At 38.0% G+C, this 22,694-nt stretch overlaps 1 protein-coding gene across 2 annotated transcripts in view; it reads right to left on the minus strand.

Moving 5' to 3' along the window:
* Nucleotides 1-22,694, minus strand: part of LOC149651629 (NT-3 growth factor receptor-like) — a 34,793-nt gene that overhangs the window by 11,288 nt on the left and 811 nt on the right. For both annotated transcript variants that reach the window (XM_089848617.1, XM_089848616.1), the window contains exons 2-7: nucleotides 11,548-11,622; nucleotides 9,033-9,104; nucleotides 6,279-6,347; nucleotides 4,924-5,105; nucleotides 3,913-4,275; nucleotides 20-199 (exon numbers count right to left, since the gene is read on the minus strand). In XM_089848617.1, the coding sequence (XP_089704743.1) occupies nucleotides 20-199; nucleotides 3,913-4,275; nucleotides 4,924-5,105; nucleotides 6,279-6,347; nucleotides 9,033-9,104; nucleotides 11,548-11,622 (941 nt within the window). The remainder of the gene's footprint in view (nucleotides 1-19; nucleotides 200-3,912; nucleotides 4,276-4,923; nucleotides 5,106-6,278; nucleotides 6,348-9,032; nucleotides 9,105-11,547; nucleotides 11,623-22,694) is intronic.

The raw sequence follows: 22,694 nt of genomic DNA on the forward strand, positions 1-22,694 counted from the left end.
CATTTGTTTAGTAACTCGCCTTCTATTTGGTAATGCGGATGAGCCGAAGTTGTCTCCGCATCTCTGGTACTGTTGCTGAGTTGAAGAGGTTTGTGGTTCATGTACCACGTACGGTTAGGTAAAGGGCAACCCTGAATGCGGTACCGTATTGAATGGGACCATTCGCGTTGCAATTCCATTAGCGTTATACGAGGTGGAACTATTTATAATGGGGGAAAAATATACATATATAGTCAAATATACGAGTGTCTACAACAAAGGAATTGTGTTTGATAAATGGGTAAAAATCTATTTGTGGTGAAGAAGGTCGGTGGTTCTGCTGGGAATTTTCGCGGTTCATAACGCTTCTTGATCGAATATTGATTCCACAAAAACTTAACTGCATTCGCCTTTAACCCATCTTGATGCGCTTAAAGGGATGGTAAGTACGCGTAGGCAGGGCCGGAAATAAGCACAGGACACTGGACATTGTCCAATAAAAGTTTAAAATGTCCCATATTTTTTTTAAAAACTAAGGGGTCACTGGACGGTTGACCAGTAAATGTTTTTTTCAAGTTTTGATAACTTGACTATGAAGATGCGACACAATTTTTGCGCACTCCAGTGGACAATGTCCTATAAGTTTTCCAGTCAAAGGGGTTATCACTGGAGTCTGGACACATGTCCTATAACAAATTTTTCTTATTTCCCGCCCTGCGCGTAGGTACTTTCAAAAGTTTGATGGTAAAACAGAGTATGGTGTAAGACGAAACATTGACAAATGAGGATCAGGAGAGTGCGCAGAGACGGCTCCAGTGGATCCCCTACAAGTTGACTTTCCTTACGAACTCCAGTTTTGGCTTGGCAAAGCTGGAGGCATTTGTGGGCGGTATTTATACGAGCATGTATAAATCCCGCCCACTAGCCTTTGCTAAGTCAAACCCGGAGGTTAGGAGGAAAGTCCCCTTGTAGGGGGATCCACTGGAGCCGCGCTATGCTTTAATATGTTGCCTACCATGCGCATTTTTTACATCGAAAGTGTCTCTCGCGCGTTTCGCCCTCTCTTTAAAGCGTCTTACCAGAATATAAAGAGTTTAGACGGACTTTTATATTACACTTCTTTTCCTATGGAAGAGGATCCCCGTGAAGACACGGGAGCCAACCCTATTTTCTCCTTAATGAGTTTTCGATACAACCAAAGATCATTGTTTACCAAGGAAATCGATATTAAACAAAATCTATTCTCGTGTTTGTAGTGCCGCGGGGTTCATGCTGGGCTCTTCGGTTTTTTGGTATAACATGTCTCTAATAAAAATCCTGTCATCTCAGTTTTCTTTGTTAAGACTTAAGCCTAGTAGTTAATTGGAAGGAAACCGAAACATAAATCCATATTAGTCGAAAAGAAAAAAAGTGTCTTTATCATGACTCCATCGTTTAAAGGGTGAACGAACTAGAAACGTGGTTCGTGAAATCAAGTTTATAAAATATGTTGCATAAGTATGACACTACCTATACAAGTTTGTAATGCTAAGATGAAGTTAGTAATTAATTTTACCTGCACCATCTTCATAACCAAACATTAATTAAATATGATTTAACTCTAGCTTAACAAAGGCCTTTAAGGATATGATAGCCAAAACTGTTCTCTATTAATACTTGGGCTTACAGGGGTCAAGATTAAAAGGTATTACCATAAGTTTATAAGATATGCTCCATAAGTATGACACTACCTATACTTCGTAATACTACAGACTTACAGCTCGAGCTAGTTCGAGAACGACGGAAGCGAGAATTAATTACACCTGGTTTTGCAGTCCATCCTGCTATTTAGTCTGTACTAAGCCTTTGACAGCGCATCACTAGGCGTGGCTTTAGGAAAATCTATGACCTACGTCACTTCGTGACAAGCTCCAGTTTGTAACCAGTGGCAAACTTATTCTTTTAAAAATCGCATAATTGTCGACGAATCTACAAGAAGACTTCGAAACAAGGTGTAAAAATTTAATGGCTTCTACATTTAAAATCAAATTCCCTAACCCTTTGCCATTACTCAATACAAACACCTACTATAAAAAATAAAATCCAAAATCTTAAATGTTAAGGTTTTTAAAATTGCAATAACACCAGAAGTGAGATGAGACTAGAAGTGAAGGGCTCTAGCATTGGTAATAGATCCTGGCATTAGTGAACAAATTTGAGGATTTTACGCCGCTTCAATCGCGCGTACGCTAGAGAGAAAAATAGGGTTGTAAGTCGGAAAATTTTCCGCGGAAAATGACCGAGCTATATTTTTCCGGAAAATTTTCCGCGGAAAATGACCGAGCTATATTTTTCCGGAAAATTTTCCGTATTTTTCCGCTACCGGTTTCTTAATTAAAAAGTTAAAACTTTAAAATTTTTCAATTGCCTTTCTTTTCAAAACATTCATTATTTTGTTTTCGGTGAATTCGGAGGGGGAAAAATTGTTTGTTAACCCTGTTTAAAGTCACAAATTATGGGAAAATCAACCACTAATATTTGGCGGTACTTTAATAAATCTACTAAAGATGGCAAAATAACTGGAGAATGTATATATTGTAAACAATGTTATGCAAATAACGCAACGTGGATGAAACGCTACTTTTCATCTGGTATGTGCAAAAAGTGTTTCCCATCTTGTATTGAAAAGTTTTAAAATTAACTGCACGAAAAATGAGTCATCTCATGATATGCAACTACATTTGGTAAGTCAGCGAGGTGTAATTAGTTAAATTCGTAATTCAATTATATAAAAAGGCTGCAGTTTCTATTTTAAAATGTATCTATTATATTAATTTCGAACTCAGGACAACAAAACTGAAGAAGCTATCGAAATATCTTCAAAAGTTTGATAAATTGACTCTAAGCTCACTTAATTGCTATTTTAATATTTTCCCATTAGCGGAAAATTTTCCTCTTTCCGGAAAATTTACAACACTAGAGAAAAAAATTAGTAGAGTTCCAAAAAAGTTTATTACCCCCTTCCCCTCAACCTAAAGCGGTGGAACACGGACGCGGGTGCTTGAATCTAGTTCGGCCGTCTACCACCGCGAGCGTCTCACGTTTTGGAGGGGAAATTCTGAAACCGCCACTAGAGGGCCAACCGTTGGTGTGTTATCAAGAATATTCACTTTCGCCGAGTGAAGAATTTGGTTAGCTCAGTACTTCTAGTCTCATCTCACTTCTGATAACACTAGTTTTTGCGACACCGGCCTCTTGAAGAGGAAAACTTCGATCCGCGGATAAACGAACCAAGAAATAAGAGGAAAAGCCACCCACTAATATATTTCTCAAAAGTTTCCAACAACAAAAAAAAGAAAATCTTAAAAATGTTTGAAGTATAGCCTTGAGATTGAGTTTTCCTTTTAGAGATAAGACCTTACAATAAATCGAGAGGTTGCGTACTTGAAATTGTTTAACAGACTGAGCAGGAAGGCCTTACGTATTCCAACCGTATCGGGAGTCACATTGCGCGAACTATCCTGCCTAAGACCACGTGTCGGAACGATATTCTAAACTAATGAAGACTTTGAAAGACCGTTCCTTCGAAGCTAGCTTTCAAAAGCGCGTCCTTGCCCTTAAGGGTTAAAATAAGTTAATGATATTTACGTTTATTTCCGTTCCGCGAGCGCTATTCCAATAATTTCGAGCTAACTTAATTGGCATTCTAAATTAATTCAATATGCCGCCACTTACTCGCAATCTCAATAATTAATTTCATTTTTTTTTCTCATTAAGGTAAACACATTTCAGTAAAAACACCCTTGATAAAAACCCTTCAACTAATTACGAGGGAAATGGGACACTAGATTTCGATGTATTGTAATAAATACAATGCAATGTGTGTGTAAGGGACAGTATCCTAATTTTAGATGATTGATAATATTTGGAATGAGTTAAACAATATTTACTTACAATTAATCGTTATCTGAACGGATTGTACTTCAGTGGACACCATATTTTCGGCAACACATTCGACGAATCCATTATCCGTCCCATTGGCTTTTTCAATTACTAGAATTTGTGTCTGCACGATTTTGGGATCATCCTCGATGGAAATACTCAGTTCCGAACAGTTCCGTCTAGGGAAATCATCATCATCGGGATAAAGAAACTTTGAGTCGTTATCCTCGTCAACGACTTCAAACTTTGAGTTCAAATGGCTCGTGTCCCAAAAGAGCGTCGGCTTGGGTTGACCCCAAGCGCTGCAACGTAGAGTGACCTTTTCCCCTTCAAAAAGTTCTTCCACTTGAGGGGTTACGTTCATGCGGGGTTTATCTGCAAACAATGTGTCATGGACAGATTTAATTTTAGAAGTAGGAATGGAGAACAGAGTAATCTGGGCGCGCGTCATAGTCCCGGACCCCCTTCCACGGGACGGGGGGGTATGAAAGAAGAGGCGGGTCATAGAAACAGAGGTAAAATGGAGTTACGTAATTTTCGCTGTCCTCATCAGCAACATCATCAAAACGTAGTTTAAGTGAGCCAATAAGGTAATTTAAACTTTTCGTTACGTGTTGGAGGGAGGGGCTCTATACTGGGCTATGAGTCAGACTGAAGTAAATACTAACCGTTCTCCATTCCTACTTCTAAAATTAAATCTATTCCTGAATGTATCAAAGGCATATTTTTTAGCTATACAACCATGGTGATTCTGATAAGTCTGCCGTAGAGGGACGCGTTCTTAGGGTCAACTGAGGTTATTATGCTGGTAAAGTAAAGTTAATTACTGTACATGCTCGACTATTTCCTTCTTTTAGGGGTCAATAAATGTTTGGGAGTTCATATCTCAATAACTAATGTTTCAGACCCCGTGTTCTTGGACACAAAGAACACGACACCCTTTAATTTCTGTCAAACTTGCCATATTACAGAATCGAATTTAAAAAATATATAAATGTATGGATTCCTTAAGACTATACTCACCACATTTCGGTATATTGACTTTGTGTAGTGGAACGGGTTTAGTATCGGGTCCCAGGCCCTCTGGGAGACACGTGACTTGCTCCCATATGGGACCAAAGATCCCGCCTTTTTTCCCTTCGGTTATTTCAACCTGCAACCACTTGTTGGTACAGTTGCAGACCAATGGATTACCGTCTACCGTTCTGATTAAGAACACAAAAAATATTTTGATCAAAATCAAGAAAAATATGGAAAAAATATCTACTATTGAAAGAAGAAAATGCTTGGTGGTAATCCGATATATCTTTGCAACGAAACATAAACGAAATAAGATTTGTAATCAGCGCAACCGTTAAGCCTTTTTGGGGATATGGAGCTTAAACCTAAGTTGGGCAACGGGTGTACGTCGACAGAGTTATTTTAAGATGCAAAAATATATAACGCAACCTGTTCCCTGGAATTAGGTTTAAGACTTTTCTTTGATGTTAACAGAAGTGAGATGAGACTAGAAGTACTGAGCTAACTAAATTCTTCACTCGGCGAAAGTGAATATTCTTGATAATACACCAACGGTTGGCCCTCTGGTGGCGGTTTCAGAATTTCCCCTCCAAAACGTGAGACGCTCGCGGTGGTAGACGGCCGAACTAGATTCAAGCACCCGCGTCCGTGTTCCGCGGCTTTAGGTTGAGGGGAAGGGGGTAAGAAATTTTTTTGGAACTCGACCAATTTTTTTCTCTCTAGCGTAGGCGCGAGATTGAAGCGGCGTAAAATCCTCAAATTTGTTCACTAGTGCCAGGATCTATTACCAATGCTAGAGCCCTTCACTTCTAGTCTCATCTCACTTCTGATGTTAAGAATAAAATTTTCGCAGAATTTAGCGTTGAGTTTCAGATACCTAAACATCAGAAAAAATTGTCCAACAACATTGTTTTTCTATTTAAAAAACACATTAAAAGGAAAAAGAAAATTGAAAACAAAATGGGAAATTTGATCGGGGATAACGTCATAACTGTGTCGCTTTCTGAGGAGAAATATCTATAGCTCGCGATGGGGGTGTTCACTCCCCCTCCATCTTGGAGAAAATTTCTCTCTTAGTATCATTTTAGCTTAATGCTACCAATAACATAAAATTTTCTTTAATAAAAAATCCCAAGGAAATACGTTGACTTCGGTCAAAAAAATATTTTCTCAGCTTCCTTTCAAAACTATTCCCCAAAAACTTTTCAAATAAGGTTTCAAATTCCTCTTTCGGCGGTCAGTTCTGCCTACATTTGATTCGGGTTGACACCTTTTTATATTTTGACAGTTTAAAAAAAGATTTAAAAGGCGTTTTTTTTTTCTTTTAGTTTACTAGCGGCAATAAGATTGACACTTACAATTCCAATATGGTCAGTTTCTTGAATATATCTCGATTCAAAAGCGTCAAAGAGTTATTGCGAAGGTTTCTGTACAAAAAAAATAAACAAATAAACACGTAAGTGAATGTCAACAAAAGTTGATATTTTTTCCCCGCGTATACTTCGAAGTGTTCACAGTTCCCAGAGTTTGGCTATAGAGCTATATCAGTTGAAGGGGGGAAACGTCACAGTTGGGCCTGCCAATAAACGGAGCCGGTTTTCACCCTCCCTCCGTGCGGGCCGCTGAAGAACTCTATGCTAAATTTCCCGCACAATATGGCGCTTAGGCGGGGACTAGCGAAACCCCGCCTCAAAATCTCTCCTTTCTCCCCGAATTGAAATAGCTCTATAGACGCCACCAAAAACGGATTTATGGGATAAGAACGTCGGAGAATTCACTCCCTATCCTCGCATACTTTATTGGGAAACTTCGTCTGCTTATATTTTGACTCCACTCACAAATTCTGTATATAGCTACTTCTAGAGATCGAATTTGTGGGTGGAGTCAAAATATAAGCAGACGAAGTTTCTCAATAAAGTATGCGAGGATGGTACTAGAGGCTAAAGGTACGATCCGACGTTCTTATCCCATAAATCCGTTTTTGACGCCACGTAAAATGAGAAGTGATCGACCATTCCTCTAAAACCCTACACGATCCAACCAATCACGGAAGAGCTTATGGGAGGTCAAAGGTTATGGTTTTGATCCAAACGTTAATTCTTGTACTAGAGCAAGCGTCTCTTACTATACTAAGCCTATGCACTCCTGTTCCCTGCAGGGCAGGAAATAACGACAGGACATTGGACATTATCCAATAAAATTTTAAAATGTCCCATAATTTTTTTAAAAACTAAGGGGGTCACTGGACATTTTGACCAATATTTTTTCGGAAGTTTTAATAGTTTGACTATGAAGATGCAACACTATTTTTGCACACTCCAGTGGACAATGTCCTACAAATTTTCCAGTCAAAGCAGGAGTCACTGGACACGTGTCCTGTAAGAACTTTGTCTTATTTCCGGCCCTGGTTCCCTGTGCTACGGTTGTGAAGGCAATCATACGCAGAGTAGGGGGGTCGACACTATTCTGAGCGGTAAACGGGGCGGTATTTCTCATATTACACGGCACGAGAAATCGTCAATGAAGTACACTTTTTGTATTTTTATAAATGAACTTTTGGTATTATGTTACATAGAATTTAATCTAGGAGTGGGAATTCAATATACCGTAAGGTTCAATGGAGGACCTAAACTTCCGGACTTGAGAATCGCGAACTCAGCTGGAATTTCACGAATAATTTTAATTTAAACCAAGTCCCGGAAGCAATTTTGCTTCAGTGGCTTGATTGCAAGTTAAGCCTAAAATGTATAGACCAAATACGAGTAGATAGGATATTTGCTATACGCGAACGCAAAATGTGATCAGCTTAAAAGAAAAAAAAATCCTGAATCATTAAACAAGAACTCGCGGATAATTTTAAATTAATTCACATCAGTTAAATATCAGAGATAAGTCCTTAAGTGAAATAGTCTATTTTCGGCGTACAAATCGTTGTAAATATCACTTAAACCGAGAACCCATACACTGTCTAAGAACATACGCAGTGAGAAACGGACTGTAGTGCCGTGATCTCCGTTCCCCCTTCACCAATATTGCCGTTCTGCGCATGACCGCCAAGCTTAACCCCCCATTTGCAACTGATTGAGCTCGTTTGTTATCAAGTCGATTCTCCCCCATTTCTCCCCAACTCATTTGTCCCAAAATATTTTTTCCACAAAACTCGGCGCGTATTTCACTGTGTATCTAAAGTAACGCAATAAAAGCAAACTGAATGATTACTACCCAACCAAACCTAACCCAACCCAACCCAACCCAACCTAACCAAACCCAACCCAACCCAACCCAACCTAACCAAACCCAACCCAACCCAACCCAACCTAACCAAACCAAACCAAACCCAACCTAACCAAACCAAACCAAACCCAACCTAACCTAAACATAACCTAACCTAACCTAACCTAACCTAACCCAGTCCAACAAGGCTAATTTTTTTCTAGGTCTTTTTTATTTCTATAGGCTAAAATTAGATAATAATAATGAAATGAAATGAAATGAATTTTTATTGTGTATATTAAAAACTATACAAGTAGTTCAGAAGGCCTAGGCCTGTAAAGTGTGATCTCAACTTCCGGGCTTGGGCGAAACGGGAAAAAAATCTTTTGGGCGAAATATTCCTTTTGGGGATTATGGGATTGAGGTAAATGGGAACATACCATCAAGTCTAATAGGAATTCTTGCCTAAATTTAGATTTCCCGCCGCCATGTTTGCATGGCAAGCTTACAACGACCCAGTGGAAAAGCCTGAGCTCGTGTATAAAAAGATGTATGAATATTCATACGTTCTTATGCCTAATATAGGTTCTTGGCTTGCGTAAAATCTAGTTTGCGGGCTTATGGGAATTAGAGGATACCAGACGACCGCAATAGATGTAATAAAATAAAATAAGAATCACTGATCTATTTTTATAGCAATGCCAAAGAAAAAATAAATCTTCTTAATAGCTAACTTAGACATCATTGAACTTAAAACGTCCCCAATTACGTTAGCAGACGATAAAAAAAATCTCCTTGAAATTCCAGACTCTTAACTCCACACGGGGGGATCAAGGAGCATCCCAAGTGTCAACTTAACCTAAAAGCCTTAAAGGAAATTCAATCCGGACTATACTTACACTTCTTTTAGTTGATCAGTGTTGGAAAAAGCGTCATCTTCAATGTACCGTAACCCTGAGCTCAAGATCGTCCTGAAAAGACAAAAAACAAGATGGCCCAAGGGCTGGGCCTTAATAGTAATTTTACAAGGCTCACGTGACCCCCCGTATAGTTGACAACTAAAAACATTTCTGAAACACAATCGTGTATCCCTTTAATTTCTAATAACGTCACATTTCAAATAATATTAATGAAACTAAATTGTGCACCCCACTAAAGTATAATTTTTAAAAACCATACGAATCAAATAATGTATTTAAACAAAATCCTGGATCCCCTAAACCAGAAATCACTATGACCGTAAAGCGTCCCCTCTATTTTACGAAACCTAACCTAACCATCCAGCATAATCTCTGATGTATCACGCGCACAAAATGCAGTAGTGCACGAAAATTATCATCTTGTTTCCCTTCACTCAAAAAAGCCCGCGAGATTTAAACTACCTTTCTTTCCTCTCTCTCCGAGCGGGATGCCCCCTCTCCCTCTTCCCCCTCTCACTAATACAAACACAATCGTGTATCCCTTTAATTTCTAATAACGTCACATTTCAAATAATATTAATGAAACTAAATTGTGCACCCCACTAAAGTATAATTTTTAAAAACCATACGAATCAAATCATGTATTTAAACAAAATCCTGGATCCCCTAAACCAGAAATCACTATGACCGTAAAGCGTCCCCTCTATTTTACGAAACCTAACCTAACCATCCAGCATAATCTCTGATGTATCACGCGCACAAAGTGCAGTAGTGCACGAAAATAATCATCTTGTTTCCCTTCACTCAAAAAAGCCCGCGAGATTTAAACTACCTTTCTTTCCTCTCTCTCCGAGCGGGATGCCCCCTCTCCCTCTTCCCCCTCTCACTAATATACCAGGCAGGCAGTTCTCTCTCTACGCGGAGCTTCGTATCGCCACCGCGTACGCTAGCGATCTCTCTCTCTCATCGTAAGCGTACGTTTCGCGGACGCGACCGGTTTCCCTCTCTTATCGTAAGCGTTCGTTTCGCGGACGCGTCCGGGACAGGGACAGGGACAGGGACAGGGACAGGGGTTTTGGTGCCGTTTCTTAAATTTTACCGTAATTAAAATTACGTGTAAAATTAAAAAACAAAAGAATTTTTTACAAAAGCAACGGAATTCAAGTGTTATATGTGAAATTATAGAGGTGGCACCGGGAATCCTTAACTTAGAGTTTATAATCTCGATACTCTTGGGCCATGTTGACATCAATAAAGCCTATAGGTACACGACATCCATAAGTATAATCATAAGTTCATAAGATATGTTCCTTCCATAAGTTCGTCACTGGTAACTCACTGAGAGCTTGTCATGAAGTGACAACGTAGGTCATAGATTCGAGGTAAAGCAATGCCTGGTAAGGCGCTATCAAAGGCTTAGTACATACTTAATAGTAAGATCAGAAGTAAGATAAGGGACTAGAAGTATCAAGGTAACCAATTTCTTCACTTGGCGAAAGTGAATATTCTTGATAACACACCACCGGTTGGCCCTCTGGTAGCGGTTTCTGAATTTTCCCTCCGAAACGTGAGACGCTCGCGGCGGTAGACGGCCGAACTAGATTCAAGCACCCGCGTCCGTGTTCCACGGCTTTAGGTTGAGGGGAAGGGGGTAGGAAATTCTTTTGGAACTCGACCAATTTTTTTTCTCTCTGGTGTAGACACGATGGAAGCGGCATAAAATCCTCAAATTTGTTCACTAGTGCCAGGATCTACTACCAATGCTAGAGCTCTTACTTCTAGTCTCATCTTACTTCGGGTAAGATGAACTTCAAAATTGACCGAGTGTAGTCTGCAATTCTCGCTTGTCGTTCTCGAACTAGCTCGAGCTGTAAGTCTCTAGCATTACGAAGTATAGGTAGTGTAATACTTATGAAAGGAACATATCTTATAACCTTATGGTATTATCGGGGTGCAATAAGATGCTCCTGTATTCTCATCTAACATTTCAGAAGCTCGGAAGGAGATAGAATTTTCAAGATGTTTACTTAGGTGAACCTAAGGGCATCGTTATAAATAATACAATGAAGGCGATTAGCGCTCCAATTAACGGACATAAGAGGGTTTTGTCAAATAGTATAATTGTTTCCTGTATCCATAAACAAACATTAATTAAATTTATATCCGTATAACACGGCCTAGTAGAGAAATTACAGTCTAATTTCGCGCCTGTACAATTTAATTACATGGCTACATTTTTAATTATTTGCAGAAAAACTATTTAGCTTTTGAAAATATTCATTAAAAAGGATTTTTTCTTTCCCCTAAGACTGCTGTTGAGCCAAGATAGTGGCACAGAGAGATAGGCTTGCAGTTCAGTTTGAATCAGTGCTTAACTACTCAGTTAACTCGCAAAGAGGGCCTGACAACACCTCATCGAATTTAAAGCTCAGAGAGAGAGGAATCTTCTCAGGTAATTTAGGCACGTATATGTCTATAAACAATCAGAACTTACAGCTTCTCCAAATTCGGATATGGTGAAACTTGCTCGGCGGTTAATGTATGCAAACCAGGCTGATTTTCGATGATTCTATAATAAACAAAAAAACACACAACTTAAGATAAAATTATTTAAAACTATGAATATAACACACAAATATATACATTTAAATTTAGGAATATTGCAATTTTATTATATTAATAATAAATTACTTAATATTAAAAATCCCCCGATCCCCGGGATTTTCTTTAATTAAATTAAAAATAATTCAAAGAAAATTTATATAATTATTCCTTTGACATGATGCAACAAACAGAAATAAATAAAAATATTAATTAAGCGGTTAATATAAAGTTTTCCGTGGCATATAACAAACAGTTCTGACACAAAAATAACTCGAAGCAATTTCCCATATACTCTACTTTTTGATATCTCTTCTAAGCCTAATTAAATTATTATTAATTGTAATTAGATCTTCATTTATCCAAACTGAAACAAATTGATAAAGACATATCTAATAGGTTTTAATTAACGCTAGTTATTCTTAGTAAAATTATACATAAATTCATTCTATTTTTGATGACTTAGAGAAGATATTAAACTTTCCTGGAAAAATAAATAATGGGGCTACGTTTAAAATGTTATTTTTGCAGATATCTCTTTCGTACATCTCGTATGAGCTATAACTTCCTGGAAGTTAAATATGGGCCTTTTCCCGCGAAAGACAGAGTGTAGAAGAGCAAGAGTATACAACAGGCTTTAATAAGGCAACCTGTAGGGTGATTAATTAAATGAGGGATGAAGTAATAAAGCTAGACAAGCGTTTCGATAAAATGGCCCTTGATCAAACAAGACATTTATCAGTGTTGTACCATCGTCCGATGAATAGCGTGAAAATTTCTGTCCAATCAGAAACTCTTAATGAAGGAAAAGGAGCGGGCTAATACAATCATTTATGTATGAGCAGTAAAAAAAGCACCTTTTTGCAAGGAGTAACAAGTCGTAATATATTGTAAAACCAAAATTCCTTTAACTGCAACAAGAAGTGATATCTAGTTTATTAGGGAGAAGGTATAAGATGCCTAAGTATTCGCGCGCCATAGTCCCAGTCCCCCTTTCAAAATACAAGGGGGGACGTAAAAGGAGGCCGGGCTATTTCGCCTCTCCTCGGTCGTAAAATACGTAATTTTCGTCATTCGCGTCGCGCTGACGTGAGTTTTCAAGAACCAATGAGATGCTGGCTGGTTGTAATTTAGAGGCGGGGATTAACTCCGGACCTACTATACGTTGGGACTGGAGATAAAGCTAGAAATGTGGCGAATTTATAGCTTCTCCCTAAATAAACTAGATATCACTTCTTGCTCCCATAAATCTCTGACTCCCCAGAAACTCGCTTATTCGCAGTTGTTGATTGCGCGTGGAAGTAGGTAGATATTTTGGTGGGGGGTGGGTTAGGAATTTTTCAATTAACGTTGGCTTAATTAAGCGAAAAAGGTCGTTTGGACAATGAGCATTTTTCACGCTTCTTTCAAGCTCGGATAGAATTAATATTCCGTGGACGCTTTGCGGCAGGGAGTTTTTGGGGTTGACTCTGATTAAGGGGTTTTATAGGGAGAGATTGTCTACATATACGCTATGTTCCAAGCAGACTAATTAGGCTTATTCTAGGGCTTCTTAATTTTCATCCACAATCATGGGTAGGCGTCAAATAGATCGATCTACACTATAACACGTTTTAGAAACTTGATGGATTCAATAAAACGCATTCAAACACAATTGAATTAAGACTTAAGTGTACTCTAGAGACAAGAATAAACCGCGTCAATCGATGCTTAACGCTTTTCGTTAACCCTAAAGTTTAATTTAGGCTTAGTAATGTACCGCGATAGTTTGTAAAGCGACAGAATTGAAATGAAATGTGTTAAAAGGTAAAGCGAGAATTATTTAAAACGTTGGATTGGAAAAGGTCTTAAGAAAAGCGGTATTTCAATGGCATTGAAAATAAGTTTCTTTCAAATCTTTAACTGTGACCAAGAAGTGATATCTAGTTTATTAGGGAGAAGCTATAAATTCGTCACATTTCCAGCTTTATCTCCAGTCCAAACGTAGGTCCGGAGTTAATCCCCGCCTCTAAATTACAACCAGCATCTCACTGGTTCTTGAAAACTCACGTCAGCGCGACGCGAATGACTAAAATTACGTACTTTCCGACTGAGGAGAGACGAAATAGCCCGGCCTTCTTTTACGTCCTCCTTGTATTTTGAAAGGGGTACTGGGACTATGGCGCGCGAATACTTAGGCATACCTTCTCCTAATAAACTAGATATCTCTTCTTGCTGTGACTAAAGCTAAGCCTAAATATAACATTTATCCTATAATAAAAGTACGTAAATAATGCAGCAAGTTAGGTATAACTTACATCATCAGACCTACAAGAAATAAACTTTAAAATTCCTAAAATATACTTTCGCAACGTAATACCTTTTAAGAATTAACAAAAATCACGATAATTTTCCTTATTCCTTTGAACATCGTATAAATATTTAAAACAACAAGAACTTTACTAAGAAACTTAAGGGTAACTTAATATTTAACAGAGCCCCTATACTTTGTTTTTCCCAAATTATAAAAGCACTATATACGTTGTTGCTCGAGCTTCGAACTATATTCTTCGAATTACTAAATTCAACACCAGATATTTTTAAGCCATACAAATTTCTTTCGGGCTACAGGTCAATCAATTCTTGACCAAATAGATCAAATTCTCACTCACTAACTCGCTCACTCGCTATAAGGATAAACAACTCCGTCATATTTTTGTAACAGCTGAAAAAATCGCTAAGCCAAACTGGGTATAGAAATTCCCATATAAAGAATAATACTTTTCTAAGGGGAACAAAAGTCAATATTTTCCGGGTAATAATTCAATATGATAAAGAATAGATTCCATAAGAAGTAAGAAGTTATATCATAAGTTTATAAGTGATATGTTCCTTAAGTATGACACTTTTCTATACTTCATAAATAATGCTACTAGAGACTTACAGCAGAGAGCTAGTTTGAGAACGACAAGCGAGAATTGAATGGCTACACTCGGTGTTAATTTTGCAGGACTTCCATCTTCTTATTTAGTCTGTATACTAAGCCTTTGATAGCCCCTCACCAGGCGTCGCTTTACCTCGAATCTATGACCTACCTCATTCACTTCATGACAAGCTCCAGTTTATAACCAGTGACAAACTCTCGGTAACCACCGATCAAACTCTCGGTAACCACCGATCAAACTCTCGGTAACCACCGATCAAACTCTCGGTAACCACCGATCAAACTCTCGGTAACCACCGATCAAACTCTCGGTAACCACCGATCAAACTCTCGGTAACCACCGATCAAACTCTCGGTAACCACCGATCAAACTCTCGGTAACCACCGATCAAACTCTCGGTAACCACCGATCAAACTCTCGGTAACCACCGATCAAACTCTCGGTAACCACCGATCAAACTCTCGGTAACCACCGATCAAACTCTCGGTAACCACCGATCAAACTCTCGGTAACCACCGATCAAACTCTCGGTAACCACCGATCAAACTCTCGGTAACCACCGATCAAACTCTCGGTAACCACCGATCAAACTCTCGGTAACCACCGACCAAACTCTCGGTAACCACCGATCAAACTCTCGGTAACCACCGATCAAACTCTCGGTAACCAGTGACAAACTTATGGAACATATCTTATGAACTTGAGTCTGCCAATCCATTTCGCTTCATATCCACGCTCTCTCTCTCTCTGTTCTCGCTTCTTACATTTTTGTGTCGTAATGTTCGTTTATAGTTTTTCCCGAAAGATTGATAGCTCCGTTTTTCTACTCTTTCGCCCAGGAAAAGTCAGTCCACGCGACCGGAAAGAGGATTTTTTCCAATGACATGGGGTAAAATTGAGAGAAGTCGAACCATGCATGCACTCTCTCCACAGTAATATACAGGGTGGAACAGATAAGAACGAACACTTATTTTGAGTAAGATATTGAGACAGTGTATGATGGATGTCAGACCAGGAATGCACGCTGCTAATAGTAATCGTATCATTGTGTACATAGTCATTTTTCTCAGCGTATCTAGGAGGATTTTAATTGCGGGAAGAGCTAGACTAATTATTATATGTGACGATTTTTACCTGACGAACAATCTATCTCGCTGCGCGTTAAACTTTGCGTGCTTACTTAGAAGGAACTCGCGTTGCTTCAAACCAAAGAAATCGCAGTTAGAGAGACGTTGACCAGATAGTAAGTTAATTCTTAAGCCCGGCCCACAAAACCCGCATAGTGATTAACATGGGATTTATATATGGGTGCCCTAATATTCCTAGTATCTGTAAGCATTAATGGTCAGACCCATGACACCGAGTTTAAAGCTATAAATAACGAAGAAAGACAGATCCGATTCGACGAGTAGGATAGCACAACGACGGTGTTCGTCCAGATCCGTTCCACCATGAAATAAAGTTCAGAGTTCATAAAGTTAAAACTATTTTTACGTTAAACCGTACGACTGCTATAACGTTTCAATAAAATATAGTGATTATTGAAGGAAGATTACAGTTTAGAAACGCTAAAAGGGCCGAAAGGAGTTCTGGGTAAAAGGTTCTGCGAATCGCTTAAGGGAAGTCTAGGACATGGGAATAGCGCATTTGCAGATTACAGAAAACCATCGCGTACTTTGACTCTATCTCTACTTGTAATCCGACTCGAACAAGTATTATACTGGTAAGCCAGTCCTCTACTCTATTCTGGTATGAATGAGAAACATTTAAACGAAGATAGGACATGGGTCACTTTAACTATGTTTGACATGGACACTGCCAATGCCACGCGGTTCCCAAAAACAGCCTTATACTTATTCAATACGACAGAACTAACAAACTACATGAGATTTAATACAGTATATCCTATTTAATGGAATAAGGCTTAATATTTTAAAAGGTATACATTAATGCATTAAATGTGTTATTTACGAGTTTAAGAATTAATTTTGCATGATTTTGCTTAAGCTCAAGGTTTCAATGGGGAAAATGGACATTCAATAAAAGCAAAAAGCTTCTGATAGTTTCAAAAACTTAGTTAAAAAAAACTTTGTTAAGAAAAATTTGAAAATGAAAAATTCTTCGCAAAAGGAATATTAAATAGAAAATTTCTAAGCAACGTCGTAAGACAAATACGAATGCATTATTTCCCATGAGAGAGCGACGTTATATAAAACTTTCTCCCCAGGCAGCGCTAAATTATTTATTTATTTATTAAATAACAGGAATGCATAGGAGCTAATCGGAATCATTGTGAACCCTTATCCCCAACTTCAATTTCTAAGCGGGTATTGTGGGCCGGGCTTGAGAACTTAGTATTCGTTACGCCTCAAAACTCTGGTCAATGTCTTTCTAACTGTGATTTCATTGGTCGGTAGATTGATTATTCGCTAGGAGGTAAAATTCATCATGTATAATGATTAGTCTAGCGCTTATTACAAAATCCTCCCTAGATAAGCTGAGAAAAATGACTACACAATGGTTCCTAGTAATTGTATGTATTTCTGCTTAAATTACTGAAGCCTAAAGTTCAATTTATATAATGTAGGAAAAAAACCACCCCTCCTAATCTCAATTTTCCCGCCGGAGTTACATAATACAAGCAACAACAACAACAACAACAAATACAAATACTAAAGCTTAATTACGACGATTCAAGTTTCAATAAACATTTACATTTCCTAAAAACTTATAAAATAAAAGAGGCAGCTTTATTTCTTTGACGCTTTGCTAGAATCAACAATTTGAATATCTAGCAGATTTTTTTCCTACCGATTTTTCCTGAAAATAGCTAAGCCTAATCCCGTGAATATATTACCATGGCAAAATTTTGGAAACTTCAATATTTACTGTAGTTTCATCAAAAATCGAAGAATACAGCGGGCTTATTCTATAAAATATTGCTTAGCGAGCGCAAACACGGTATTAAATATGTACAAAGGTTTAAAAGAGAATTTTGACAGGTTACTCTTTTTTTTCAAATTAAAATTGGAAATTAATGTATTACTTTCTGAAATATTAAAGCTCGTGACGTATTAATTAACAATTTGATGTGATATCAAAAGACAACACTAATGGCGTTTTCCATTGGCCACTAGCAGTCTGCCACCATGGAGCAATATTAAAGGAGAATACATTAATGCAAACTAGGCCTATTGCATGGAAATTGCCAATGATAAAACGGTATAAGGTATAAATGGTGGTAGGTTGGTTCTACGCGCGGTTTTTAGGCTTAAATACAATTCAACGACATTTTGTCAGGGCCGGAAATTAGACGGTTCACGGGTAGTTGAGCGGTTTTCAAAAAAAAGAGCGTTTTGAAATAAAGCGGTATTTCCCAAAACAGCGGTTGCTGTTTCCGCCCAAACTGTGATTGATAGGGAGGGAAACCTCTGTTATATTAAGTATATAGAACAAAGAACAATATTATGCAAAAAGGAGTAATGTTATATCGGAAGTAACTATAAAATATAATTTTTTGGAAAAGGCATATTATTTTGGGAATTCAGTGAAGATAAACAATATTTTGGAAAAGGCGTAACATTTTAAAGTTATTTATAAAATATTACTAACCTAACTCTAACCTAACCTAACCTAACCTAACCCAACCCAACCTGACCTGACCTGACCTGACCTGACCTAATACTATTGGGCTTTAAACAATTAAACCTGACCATGAGTTAATAATATGTTAGCTCCCTATAAGTTACTCAGGCAATTCATTTTTATACTGCAGCGTTTTCTCCCGCGCCGCCGGCTTCCCAATTATATGCGACGCTTGGCGGCCGCCACGGGAACGAAAATCCTATTTACTCTACTTTCCGGTTTTCCCCCGGAAGCGCGTGTAGTGGAAGCTAGCCAATGATATCGGAGCTATTTAAGCAGCCGAATATTTCGCTCAGTAGCCTCGGTTAAGAAAACAGTTAAGAGATCAGTGGATTGGATTTAGCTGTTGTATAATTTTCTCGTTTGAAGTCACAATAACAACTCTTATCTTTAGCATTCTTTATCAATATCGGCAAATTGCATTGAGTTCGTGCATTTTTTTTGTCTCAGTACTGACACAAACGCCATGATTAAATGTTAAATTGTTAAAACATAAACATTCACGACTAAAACACTCCCTTGGTGAAAAAGCAGCCGACGACTCGAGGTCGAGGAGCCGTACGAGCGGGGTTTTATTTCGACAAGAGAGAGCGCAACATTCGGATTTTTTCCCGCGCGGGCGAAAGGAGAAGAAATCGCTGGATACATTACGCCTATGGAGCCTGAGTAACTTATAGGGAGCTAACATATTATTAACTCATGACCTGACATTATACATTTGGGCTCAAATCACCCAACCCAACCGAATACTATTGGGCTTTAAACAATTAAACCTGACATTATAAATTTGGGCTCAAATCACCCAACCCAACCGAATACTATTGGAGTTCAAATAACCCATCCCAACCAAACATTAAAACGCATTAACACACTAGACCACGAAACTGTTTGTTGGATAACCATAAAAATTCAAACTTAAAGCTGAAATCAATACTAATTTTTAACATACAACATCTGTTGATAATTCTGGATTCTGGATTATGGATAAAATAACGTGGATAATGGATAGATAATGCCGAGGTCTAATACTTATACATTCAACAGTACGAAACAACGCTCAAGATATAAACGCTGTAATCAAAATGCGCTAAAACGAGAAATGGCTATAATCATAACACGCCCAATCGCATACCAATTAGACAAAGTTCTTATAGGACACGTGTCCAGTGACTCCTGCTTTGACTGGAAAATTTATAGGACATTGTCCACTGGAGTGTACAAAAATAGTGTTGCATCTTCATAGTCAAACTATCAAAACTTCGGAAAAAATATTGGTCAAAATGTCCAGTGACCCCCTTAGTTTTTAAAAAAATTATGGGACATTTTAAAATTTTATTGGACAATGTCCAGTGTCCTGGCTGTGCTTATTTCCGGCCCTGCCTTTTGTCACCAAGGCCACAGTGTATTATTAGAGAGTTTGACATATATCGCCTTAAATTTAATTATGAAACTGAATGACAAGTTGACAACGTAAATTAAAATAAAATGCAGAAGGCTTAGAATAGCGGAGGTTTTTCGGTCAATAGTGTTTAGGAAATAGACCGAAAAATGTATGCGTGACAACATCATACTTTAAATTCGTTACATTTTAACTTGCACGCGTCAAGCCTAATTTGAATGCGAAAAGTGATTTTCCTCGCGATATAACTCGCGTCAAGGCATAGCCTACTCGATTACGCTCTCAAACCGCCATTTAATATTATATAGAGCGAGCGCGTTATCGAGTGGGATATGGTATAGGACGCTACACATTTTCGTACGCGTTTCTAAGTCAATAATCTTGAGCTCACTATATCCCTAAACTCTGTATTAAGTTTAACTTCCTAGCTCGATTCAATACAGTATCCCTTCAAAGTGAACGGAGATCACTTAACGCGGATTTCGTAAAAAGAAAAAAAATACCACTTTTCATGAATAATTCAAATAAAATGAGGATTTGAAACTAATTTCGTAACTTGAAAAATCGAAGATAAGAAAAAGAGAGGGAAGTTTCTAAACTTGTTATAAATTCCAATCCGTTTATAAGAAAAGAATGATAATATTTTATCCCCTTACGCAATTGGCCAAGTTTGCGTAATAGAAATATACTAGCTGTTACCCGCGGCGTCGCTCGCGTGTAATAAGAACTTCCATCAAAAGGATATAAAGATTGGGTAGATTTTACTGATGACTAATATTTTTGTAGCACCCTAGGAGCGAAGGCACTCGGCGTTGCCCGTCAGCCCCTAGGGACATTTTTTATTACTTTTCACGCGGACATATTCTATAAAGAAGGGTTTTCAAGTTTTTGGCCGCCATTTAAAAAGATAGATAAACCCATGCTTCAATTAAATTTGGGTTTTCTGAGATGCATTTTGAAACCAGGGGTAGGGATTTTGCAAATTGTTTTTCGCAAAATTCTAATACACCTAGTGTAAGGTCGGCTAAACCCACGACCTTTTTCGAATTGGGGTTTTCGCGATAAAGTAGCGCCAATTCTTTTATTTCGCTCTTATCAACAACGTTGTTGTCATTTTCCTCTTTAGAAATTAAGGAATTTTCGCAAAAAAGTTTCAATATAAATTCAATCCATTCTGGATCATTTTCCGTTTCTGTTAAATAAGATTTTGCTAATTCGAAAATCTCAGAAACGGAACGATTCTGAAAGGAGTTTAAAAATGACTTCCGATTATTTTTTAAGACTATTCTTTCAATAGTTAAAGGATACGTTCAGGTAACATAACATTCTACCTTAAAAGAACGGCCTTTTTCTAAATATATATGACTAGCTGTTACCCGCGGCGTCGCTCGCGTGTAATAAGTACTTCCATCAAAATGATATAAAAAATGGGTAGATTTTACTGACAACTAATATTTTTGTAGCGCCCTAGGAGCGAAGGTACTCGGCGTTGCCCGTCAGCCCGTCGGGACATTTTTTTATTACTTTTCACGCGGACATTATTCCTTAAAGAAGGGTTTTTGGCCGCCATTGAAAAAGATGGCAACAAATCGAACCCGAAAGACCATTCAGCCCGTCTATAGGTTAAAGGAAACCAGTGTACTAAATATTTGCGAAATCGGTTGAAACGCGCGGACTTTGTTGCATAGAGAAGTTTTTTTACATTTCTGGGCGCCATTTTTTAAGATGGCGGCGGATTGGAAAAATCTTTCTTAGTACGCGCCTACTACTTATGAGTAACGTTCCTACAAATTTTCAGCCTTCTAGGGCAAGCGGTTTGGGCTGAGCGTTGATTATCAGTCAGTCAGGACTTTGATTTATATAGATATAGATTGAAAACGCGACCAAATTAATAGATTTAGTTGTTATTTATAGCAATGAGTGCCGCTTCACATTTTAATTGCAGGGTAATTTAATTAATTTACGACTGGACTCCTTTCTAACGAATTATTAATTATAATAAACACTAATTTAACTTCACGGGGAGATGGATAAGGAAATTCCGATAGAATTTATAAAAGTATTAAGACAATTATGTTGCGTGTTAATTAGTATCTTACTGAATAAAATATATAGTGAGTGCACCCGGGAAACTACGATGACCTTTATTTAAACCTCGGGGGTAATTAATGAGATTAGATTAAGGGGGCGGGTTTTATTGCCGTTGCTAGTTTGGTACTTACGTTTCGTACTGCCTTAAATTGCCTCACAAACAGTCCAGGGTTCGTACGAAATTTTTACATTGAAAATCCCTGACCAAATTTTGGCAATATCCCTGACCATTTTAAGGTGTTTGCCAGAGCCAACTTCACACCTGTCTCGAAGCATGGCTTGATATACCAAACAAAATCCCTGACTTTTTAGGAAAACTTTTAAATCCCTGACTTATCCCCCTAGTTTTCATATCCCTGACTTATCCAGGTTTTCCAGGTTCTGTACGAAACCTGAACACGAGTTTATGCACTCTGACACTCATCAATATCGCGGATGTCATTCGTCAGAGGGTCTTATATTGACAATTCTTTATATTTTTAACTATTAAAGAATAGTTAAAAACGTGCCTGCAATCTCGAATTCAAGAAATACCTGCATTAATCTATCTGTTAGTAACGCTCTGACTGAGTTTATCATGCGAAAACATTTTAATAACTTAGTGTAATAATAAAGGGTATTTTAATATTTAAAATTTCATGAATTTCCCATTACCGTGGGTCAAGGTTCAAACGCGGGAGCCGCTTTGCAGAAAAATGACATTCACTCACGGCACTAACGGATCGTTTACCGGCTACCTTTTAAATATTAAATGTGTTTGCAATTAAGGGTGATTCAGCAGCCTGCAGAATCTGAATTTTTAAAAAGCCTGAATAATTTATAATTGTTTTTGAATTAGATACCAATTAACAGAATAAAAGGCACATTTCCTTGTATAGAAACAAATATTCTTTACGTGACAATCTAATTTATAGTTATTCATGGCGTTATTGGCTATATTCATGTTAAGCTAACGGCTGACATGCTAAGTGCAAGAACACA

This window comes from Phalangium opilio, unplaced genomic scaffold (genome assembly GCF_054372755.1).
Source record: "Phalangium opilio isolate 3A_F unplaced genomic scaffold, DU_Popi_V2 ptg000082l_1, whole genome shotgun sequence".
Lineage (NCBI taxonomy): Eukaryota > Metazoa > Arthropoda > Arachnida > Opiliones > Phalangiidae > Phalangium > Phalangium opilio.